The sequence below is a fragment of the Quercus suber genome, unplaced genomic scaffold (assembly GCF_002906115.3).
Source record: "Quercus suber isolate HL8 unplaced genomic scaffold, Cork oak 2.0 scaffold_156, whole genome shotgun sequence".
Lineage (NCBI taxonomy): Eukaryota > Viridiplantae > Streptophyta > Magnoliopsida > Fagales > Fagaceae > Quercus > Quercus suber.
This window is the reverse complement of record NW_027069617.1, coordinates 221,372-231,496: the sequence shown is the minus strand read 5'-3', so window position 1 is coordinate 231,496 and position 10,125 is coordinate 221,372. Positions and strand designations below refer to the sequence as shown.

At 33.3% G+C, this 10,125-nt stretch overlaps 1 protein-coding gene across 1 annotated transcript; it reads right to left on the bottom strand.

Moving 5' to 3' along the window:
* Positions 1-2,759: 2,759 nt before the first annotated feature.
* LOC112024800 (nicotinamide adenine dinucleotide transporter 1, chloroplastic) lies at positions 2,760-8,351 on the bottom strand. Its single transcript, XM_024057445.2, has 9 exons — positions 7,680-8,351; positions 7,474-7,569; positions 7,083-7,189; positions 6,370-6,418; positions 6,098-6,207; positions 4,554-4,648; positions 4,369-4,457; positions 4,074-4,168; positions 2,760-3,413 (listed from the first exon to the last, which is right to left on the bottom strand). The coding sequence occupies exons 1-9, from the start codon at positions 7,747-7,749 to the stop codon at positions 3,177-3,179; spliced, it is 948 nt and encodes a 315-aa protein (XP_023913213.1). The 5' UTR covers positions 7,750-8,351; the 3' UTR covers positions 2,760-3,176.
* Between the last annotated feature and the right edge of the window lie 1,774 nt (positions 8,352-10,125).

Here is a 10,125-nt window from a genome sequence, read left to right as displayed (position 1 = left end):
TGGTGGCCCTATACTTTTGTGCCGACTAAACTATAATGAAGGTTGAAAGAGCAGACCTTTTGCTCCTCACATTCCCCTCCCACCCATGCCTTCAAATTATACTCTGCACTGTACTAGTTGCAATATTTTGCTTCAATATTTTCAATACGAGTAAAATCACCCAGAAAAAACAAAAAGGGAAACTACTAGTACACGCACCTATTACACACACTTGAGATGCACTGATATCGTTACTTGAAACTATGAATTCTAACTTGGAAATCAAGTCACAATGAATTTCAAGTGTGCGTGTAAGAGTGTGTGAAATAGGGTGTGTATAATAAACACTACCCAAACAAAAAACATTTTCAAACCTTGAATTTGCCCCTTCCCTAGTTTGTTTGATTATTTCGGTTTTAAAAAAACAAAAACAAAAACAAATATTAGCCTTGGAATCTTGTACTTTGAAGTGTGTGAATTTAGTTATTGCACTTTTTTATACGTTGATAGTTGGGGTGAGAGGATTTAAATTTTAAATGTTTCTATTGAAAACACCAATAGATGCCAATCAATTGAGTTATAAGTCTCTTAACTAATCCATGGACTTTCAATTTGAGCAATTAACCTCCAGAATGTTAGGGTTATATAAATAAGACATTCTATTAGTACTTGTGGTTGAAAATTAATGGATTTAATCACGTCATGTGTACATAATTTTACCATATCACCAATAATTTTAAAACGTCATTATTATATATGCACATCACTTGATTAAATCTATCATATTTTAACGAAAAATATTAACAGATATATATATATATATATATTTTGGATGGAAAACAAAATATTTGATTTGTCACAAACCTAAAATCATAATCTTGAATTTTTTGGGTTAGCTGTGGATCCTTAACAGATTAATCAAGCTCGACTATTGATCCTCAATTGATAGTTTTACAAATCGCCATATAATAAGTTAGAAAATATAATTTCAAACTGGTTTAAACCCAAATTTTGTCCTATATATAAAAAATTAAAACCCCAATTATTTAGTGAAAGAAAAAGAAGAGCAGAACTGAGGCTTTAGATCATAAATTGTACTGTATAATATCTACTCATTTATTGAGTGCTAGGTGTATGAGTGATATCATAAACATTGGATGCCAACTAACAATCGAATGCGGTTTGTAAAGTAACACTAACCTGGCTGTCCAACAGGAGAGAAAAGTGAGAAAAAAAATACTTAAAAGGCTATATTGATTCACTCACTCAGGCCTTTTAAGTTGTCTTAATCTTCAAATGAGAAGAAAAAGCTCATACTACACTTTTTTCCACTCTAATGCGTTGTCAAATAATGGGTACCATCACCTTTAATTGCATTACTTAAAAACTGTCTTTGGGATAGAAAGAACAGATTATTTTTCTCGTCGACTTCCATTGTTTTTCATCCAAAAGCTTTTAGGTGGGGTACGTATATATATGTTCTTTTTAAAGGAGCATATATAGTATAGTGTAATTTGATTCTATTAATGGGGTAGGAAATTTTCCTTCTTAACTTGAATTATTTAGCTTTAATTCGAAAGTGAGGATAATCTTCTGGATGAGATATCTTATCAAGAAAAAAAACTTACGAGTGATTAATCAATTGGTTAATCAATTTTTAAGGTTCTTTTTTCTACTTTCATAACTAGCTAAAGCTAAATTTCTTTTCTTTTTCTTTTAACTTTATTTCCTTTTTTTTCTTTTTCTTTTTGGGTAAAGATAATATGCTGAGTTTGAAAGATTGAGAATTTGAGAGAACGTGTTTCTCACACACACAAACATACACCCCATACTACTCGTAACATTATGTTCAACTAATAATAAATAGTCACAACAATTTTAAAAACTTTTAACAATGTTTGTTCTAATTAGTACATAATAAAAATGGGTGTCAATAATGTCATATAAATGTGATGTCTAATAGTAATAATTTGTCCATAAATGGGCTTTGTTGGTTTGAGGCCTAAACAGTAATGCTACTCAGCATAGGATGGACTCAATCTCAACCAGTAGTCAACGAAGTTTTGGCCCATTTACTTCTAATACTGGACCTACTGACACTCCTATTAAGAAGGATCTCTACATTCCCATGTAGCGAATCTGAAATCCAATATCAGTGTGGGAAATTGGACCGTCACCAATGAAGGAGACCAATGCTTCTATTCAAATAACTAAGTTACTATGCTCTCCTTAATTTCGTCAATCGAGTTTGTTTGTGTCATTTCATGCAAAATAAATACATTGAATTCTTTTCCAATTCGGGTTGGATTCTCTCTCTCCTGGTTTACAACTTTTCATTTTCGAGCTGTCTAGGTTAGTACCCTTTTCTTTTTCACTCAATGTCTACGTTAATACCCTTTTTTCCCACTCATTTTCAACTTTTCATATTCGAGCTGTCTACTTTAATTAATACCCTTTTCTTTTTCACTAAATTCAAAACCTCCGGCATGCGAACATAAATTACCAGATACAATAAAAGGACACTATTCCGCGCTGAAAACCCTTATACCTTTATATTTGTTCTTTTGTGGACCCACGAGCTGCAAGTTACCACTGAGATTCTAGAGGGTTGTGAGAGTTGGGCACCTTCAGGCATACTTAGGGGAAGTATCAAGTCCAGCAAAAATAAGCAGAATCACACATTTGAACTTCAAACACATGGGAACAATTACAAATTACAATTGGACCTAATTTATTCGAGTAACAAGAACAAGCCTGGCCTGCTTGCATACACCAGTATGTAATTGAATTTATTCATGTTTATTAACAAGAAATTACAATTCCACCAAATAATGACATGCAACTCAGAATCATCTTGACATGGGTACAAAGCATAGATTTATGGAAAATAAATTCTGATAATTTAGCGGTCCCCAGAGAAAAAATGTATTGTCCTGAACTAAATTGTAACAATTTATCATCATTATCACTGTCAGCATAACACGACCCTGCTCTTTCCCCTCAGAAGACATGATGTCATAGAAGTTCGATAAGGGAAAAAGGACTGCAACATCCTTAAATGTTGCTCAAAACAACCAAAATCAATTAAAATACACAAACAATTTGGCATCAACAATGTGACTAAATGTTGGCTGTTGGGTAGTGCCCGTAGTAATGCAAGCTTCTTCTCTCCATCCTCAATTCAATATGATCCATCCTTACAATGTGTGAGGATGTGGATCAGGAGGGAAAACATTAACAAGAAACCGATGAATCATCTCAAAGCTGGTGAATGTGATTACAGCAGCTGGGGTAGTCCTCAGAAGGTTAGTAGCACATCCACGGTAAAACCCAGCAAGGCCTTCTTGCTCGAATACTTTCTTGACACAATCAGTTACGCCAGAATACCGCTTCTCAGAGTGGTGGCCTTGTTCTTGAAGCCTAGAGCGTACCACCTGCAAAATTTGTGACACAACAAATTATGTCGCTATGCTGCAATGATTATTTGGTCAGCACATGTGCCACTACATCAAGCAAAGGAACTGTTGTAAACCTTAAATTGAGAACGAAATGGTAAAGGACTATTGTATCCTATCCAAATCACTTTGATTGGGCTATTTGAGCATGACACGTATAGGGCTTTCTTATTAAATAAGTTTCTAGCCATTCTAAAAGCATGATAAATAAAACCAATCCTTGTTCGTGTCCCAGGATGCTAAATTGTTCGAGGATAGAATTGGTAAAGGGAAATAGCCTTCTCAGCCTCAGAGGACAATACAGCAAATTAAAATTGGAATTACAGTATAAATTTTTTACTTAATTCCAAAAGTTAGGATAAATTTACTGCAAAATAAGAAAATCACGATGATAAGGATAATGATAAGATATTGTGGGGTGAGACATCATTTCGTCGACATTAGAAACAGCACCGTTATCCTGTTCCAGAAATACCTAGGGAAATGGTGCATGATCTGGCAAATAACTTCTAGATAACAACATATGACCTGACCCCTATCACTTGTAAAAACCAAACTTTTATGTAACTTGTTTGGTAACTAGTTTATTATTCAAGCAATTGAAATTTTGACACAAAAAATTGAAATCACACATCATACCTCATGTGGATATGTCAATGTGGATGCAAATATTTTCGAGACCGATGAGGCAACAGCAACATCACGTGCAGGTAGTTTATCCATTGTAGTATTATCTGATACAGTTATATCAAATTAGAAATTTTTTTTTGTTGGTACATCAAATTAAAAAAAAAAAAAAAAAAAAAAAAAAAAAAAAACTTTTTTCCCTGATATGTACATGAGATTAAGAAAGAAATATGCTTATAAATTCAAGGGGAACTAAAACATATCAAACCAAAAAATCAAGTAGAAATAAAAACAGGCAGACAATTACCTCGATTGGCCAAGTACATTTTTATTTTCTCATATGTTGGGAATTGTATTGCAACATGACTGATACCAGCCAAAGCAGGCACAAGACCACTGTTAACAATAGCACCACAAGCACCATTAAACTTCTTTTCACAATAAAAATGCAACAACTAATATGGTATTTTAATAATAATTGGAGTTACAAACCTGTACAACCCACGAATGCCCTCCTCATGAGCTATTCTCCTCAATGCAGACAACGTACTCCTATATGGAACTACACCTGGTCTCATTCCTTGAGTCTGAAGAAAATAAGAGAAAGTGAATGCTTGAAGCTTCAACACTTTCTGCACAGAAAACCTTCTACCAAAGAACTAGAGATAAAAATTCGAACATCGTTTTACTCATGTAGGACCACAAGTACGAAATGACAGAAGTATGTTGATTATGATGACAAAGAAATGGAGGATTGGGATGTGAAAGAACACAAACAATAATCTGTTCCACTTGGTACAAAATTATAACTTCAACACAGAGCCATTCATGACAGGCATCACAAGTGAGTTTCCTATCACCATAGGTTTGCATAAGGATTAGCATCAAGTCCATATCTCTTTGCACTAGTGATGAATGAGCTCACTAAATTGATTCAAGAGGAGGCCCCATGGATTTTGTAGATGATATAGTTTTAGCATATAAAACTAGAGGCAGAGTTAATGCCAATTTAGAAATTTGGCTACATGCTTTAGAATCTTAAGTGTCAATTAAATAGGACTAAAATAAAGTACATGAAATGTAGCTTAAGTTTAGCAAAAGTTGAGACAGAGATGAAGGGGCAGTAAGACCCGATGGTCAAGAGATACTAAACAGCTAGATGTTTCAATATCTTGGATTAATAATTCATAAAGATGGAAAGATTGAAAATGATGTGAATTATAGCATAAGAGGAGGGTGGATGAAGTAGAGAAATGCATCAGGATTATTATGTGATGATTATAGAATACTTGTTGAGTTAAAAGGAAAATTTGATAATACCAGCCATGCTTTATGGTACTGAATTTTGACTAATCAGTTGAGGATCAATAGTATATCCCAAAAATTTGGGTCTAAGGCTTAGTTGTTGTTGTTGCTGTTGTTGTTGTATAACTATGATGTTCCTCTGCTCATAACTACAGTGTCTTCAACATCGATTAACTACTACTCTGTGATACAGTCTAAGACCTTCCATACAGCCAAAAACCATCTAAACCTAGGTTTCTCACTTTCATTAACTTTTCCTATTCATTTTCTATCATGGATCATAGGGGTTGGTTATCTTGCACAAATTGTATTCATGTAGATTTTTGAAATATTCCTAACCAACTCATACAACATGCTAAAGAATATGCTAATGCGATTATTTATCAAACAACGGATAAAATACATCACAAAGTCATGTCATTATCCCTTCTATTCTAGTCACCACAAAAAACTGTGGAATAGCATGGTTATATTGAAAGATGATGCTAAAATTGCAACTGCTCACGGCACAAACAATTAGAGAAGTACAGAGGAAAGCTTCTCTTCCACACAGTAAACAACAAGACTTGCAAAATTATAGGCAATTATATGAACCTTCAATATAACTTATAGTCTTATACTGCTGCATAGCTTGCTAACTAGGAAACCTGAAGCCATATATTTTTTCATTAAATGTGATAACACTAATCAAGCTAAATTTCAAAAGAGGCATGTGGTAATGAGATACACACTTGAAGTCTTGTCTTCACAACCCAAAGAGGATTTATAGCAATGGTTGTTGCAGCTCCAGCACCAGAAGCAGCTAACACATTAGCACCAATTGAAAGATGATGATTCTCATCTACAAATGGAGCACAGCCAAAAATACCACCACACACTTAATATGAAGATACAGCATGGTAATAAGTTCAAGTTATAAAAATGAAATGGAAGTACAAATGTTCCTAGGAAAAAATTTGAGCATGAATATCCTTAATTTGATCAGGGAATATAATGAACTAACCATCAGAACAAAGAATGCTTTTTAGCTGCTCATATATTGTAAAATAAACCTGCAAAAGGTACAACACAGGTCATGCAAAATACATATAACATAAATAAACTAAAAAAATTCCCCACTCTCTAGAGAAGGCAGGCAGCAAATATGAGCATCATATAGAATAATCTAGGACCCATAAAAGATATCATCAAATCAAAACCTAAAACAAGCTACAAATGTAAGGATAACTGCTTTCTTATACAGCAATTAAATCATTTGCTAACCTTTGCTCAATTTAAATCCATTGCTTAGTTGTAATGAAATAACTACTATAATGAGGCAGCAGGTAAAATGGTAAAAAACACAACTTTAACCAAGTTATGAGAATTTTGAACTGGTCAGTAAATGAACCTCCTGTATAGATGGTACACCAATTTTCCCATCTTGTAATAAGTGAAGAACATGTGTGTAGACTATAGACTACTATGGTTCCCTTTTTCAATGCAACGTGTAGAAAAATGAATTGGATCACACAACATCACAATTTATAGATATATCGTTTCCTCAAATTGCTCAATTTAGCACCCCAACAAAGCCTTAGTCCCAATTACACAAAGAAAGATTCTTGACAAAACTAATTAGAAGTTTTCATTTTTAGAGGGAATTCTCTAGTCAAGAAACTGATAACAAGCAGAGGTAAGAACTAAGAAGCTAGAACTATAAGGAAGAAGACTCACCGCCCAGTTGGGAAGTAATGCAATCACAGTCGGGGAGAGCCCGCGATACATGCCTCGCAAACCCTCCTTTTTAAATATATGCTCCAAACTACCTACTATAAGACTACCTGATTCAACCAAAACAATAAAACACCATTGATACTCAACCATATTCTGATATTCATATACCCAAACAAAAACAAAAAAAAAAAACAAAAACAAAAAAGCACCCTGTAACTATTAAACTCGCTAAACAAAACCCCCATTTGATACTCAATCATATTCTGATATTCATATACCCAAACAAAACAAAAAAAAAAAAAAAAGCCACCTTGTGACTATTAAACTCACTAAAAAAAGGATATAGACAACAAGTGAATCCTGAAAAGGGCAAAAGCAAAAGAAGAAAAACCTTTAACAGTTCCATTCCCGAGCTGTGGCCGCCCATGAACCTGAAGCCTAGTCTTTATAACATCTAAAGGACACACAAATGTAGCTGCAATAGCCCCTGTGCCACAAAATGAAATGAATCAAAGCTTTGAACATGGTTGACAAAGTCAGACTCTGTATAAATTTTCTTTCTGTCGATTTTCTCGGTAAGCAAACAAAATAACGTACCGGCAGCGGCGCCGGCGCCAGCATTGCAGAGGAGGCCTCTGGGACTAGGGAGGCGAGAATCCGCAGACATGGCGGAATCTTCTTGCGCGAGAATCGAGGGATGAGATTTGACTTTGACTTTGTCTTTGTCTTTGACTTTGACTTTGAGCTGGAGCTGGAGCTTGAGCTTGAGCTTGAGCGGAGGAGGAGACAGAAATGGAGTCCTCTGTGAAGAGGGCGGTCGCAGCAGCAAACCAAAGTCGCATGGCAAAACGGAGAGAGCAAGAGAGTGAGTCGTTTCGGCCGAGTCGAACCGGCCCCCCCGAGTTAGGACTAGGGCTCGCTCCTCCTCCTCCTCTTCTTATAACTTTTTTATTTATTTATTACGGAATTGAATCGGCCATGTGATTTAGATTTCGATTTCGATTTCAATTTCAATTGCGATTTCGCCTAATAGCAAAGTTTGGTGGGATTTGTGGGTAGATGGAGTGAGGGGAAGGTGAGGGTTGGGCTTTAGCTCGGTGTGGCTATAAAGAATTTCACCATTTCCGTCCCCTTTTTTCTGTACCCTCCAAACTCCCAAATCCACAAGCCCACCTTGATTTCTCAGCCAGACGATTCGCCACAAATGGGACCCCTTTTTATAACGTTGACACTGTGACGGTCAGTGATATTCGTTTATTTACGGAAAACCCTTCAAAAACATGGTACTGGTGAGTATCTCTCCCGGTTAAGTAAACCCTTTTTTTTTTCTTTTTTTGTAATTTACGAATTAATATATTATTATTGGTTTGGTGGCACATTTTGCTAAATTTATTAGAAAATAATATTTTATTAAAAGATATATTATTTTATTTTGTTGGTGGTGATAGTTATTGTTTATTATAATAGATATATTATTTTATTGTGTTGAATGTTAAAATAAAATTATTGATGTTAGGTGTTTTGTAAAATGAGGTGGTAAAATAGATAAGTTAACTTTTTGTGATGCCAAAAATTGTTAAAATTTTTGCACTTTCAATGCGGATACTCTTATATACTAACATTTTTTTTTGAGGGTCTTATATACTAACAATTAATATATTGATTTTCACCATTTGTTAAGAGGGTAATTTTTAATTATTGAAGTACTTATAAAAATAAAATAATCTTTATTGAATTAATGTCACTTTTTAAATTTTACATATAAATATAATGCTTTGATTTATCAATATTTATATTTATATTTATATCTATATCTATTTTATACTACCATTTAAGGGAGTTCTAAATTGGCTTCCAAGCCATCTAAATCGTAGACTTTAAGTTTTGGATATCCTAAAATATACACTCTCTACTCAGTGCTCACTTACACGTCTTCAATTAAGGGGGACAAATTTATAAAATAAAACCTCACAATTTAAAACCTCCCACAAAACTCACATTTTCATTAGTTTACAAATTAGATGCATTCTATTTTCCTCCTTGTCTCTTATCTTTTTTTTTAAATACTCTATTTTCTCCTCATCTCTTATCCTTTTTTAAATACTCTATTTCCCTCCTTATCACTTATCCTTTTTTTAAATTTAAATAGACGCACTCTATTTTCTTTCACTGTTTCTTCTACTTTCTCTTTTATTTTGAACATAAAAATCTCTATAGGCATTTATGTTATTGTTTATTATAATAGATATATTATTTTATTGTGTTGAATGTTAAAATAAAATTATTGATGTTAGGTGTTTTGTAAAATGAGGTGGTAAAATAGATAAGTTAACTTTTTGTGATGCCAAAAATTGTTAAAATTTTTGCACTTTCAATGCGGATACTCTTATATACTAACATTTTTTTTTGAGGGTCTTATATACTAACAATTAATATATTGATTTTCACCATTTGTTAAGAGGGTAATTTTTAATTATTGAAGTACTTATAAAAATAAAATAATCTTTATTGAATTAATGTCACTTTTTAAATTTTACATATAAATATAATGCTTTGATTTATCAATATTTATATTTATATTTATATCTATATCTATTTTATACTACCATTTAAGGGAGTTCTAAATTGGCTTCCAAGCCATCTAAATCGTAGACTTTAAGTTTTGGATATCCTAAAATATACACTCTCTACTCAGTGCTCACTTACACGTCTTCAATTAAGGGGGACAAATTTATAAAATAAAACCTCACAATTTAAAACCTCCCACAAAACTCACATTTTCATTAGTTTACAAATTAGATGCATTCTATTTTCCTCCTTGTCTCTTATCTTTTTTTTTAAATACTCTATTTTCTCCTCATCTCTTATCCTTTTTTAAATACTCTATTTCCCTCCTTATCACTTATCCTTTTTTTAAATTTAAATAGACGCACTCTATTTTCTTTCACTGTTTCTTCTACTTTCTCTTTTATTTTGAACATAAAAATCTCTATAGGCATTTAGCAAACTTAATTTCACCATATATTTTCAATGCATAATAGTC

Excerpts from the sequence above, each read along its gene's own strand:
- LOC112024800 (XM_024057445.2), bottom strand. The coding sequence starts at position 7,749 with ATGTCTGCGGATTCTCGCCTCCCTAGTCCCAGAGGCCTCCTCTGCAAT. Across the intron at positions 7,190-7,473 it reads CGGGAATGGAACTGTTAAAG|GTAGTCTTATAGTAGGTAGT; the intron begins GTTTTTCTTCTT and ends TGGTTGAATCAG. Across the intron at positions 3,414-4,073 it reads CATTGACATATCCACATGAG|GTGGTACGCTCTAGGCTTCA; the intron begins GTATGATGTGTG and ends CAAATTTTGCAG.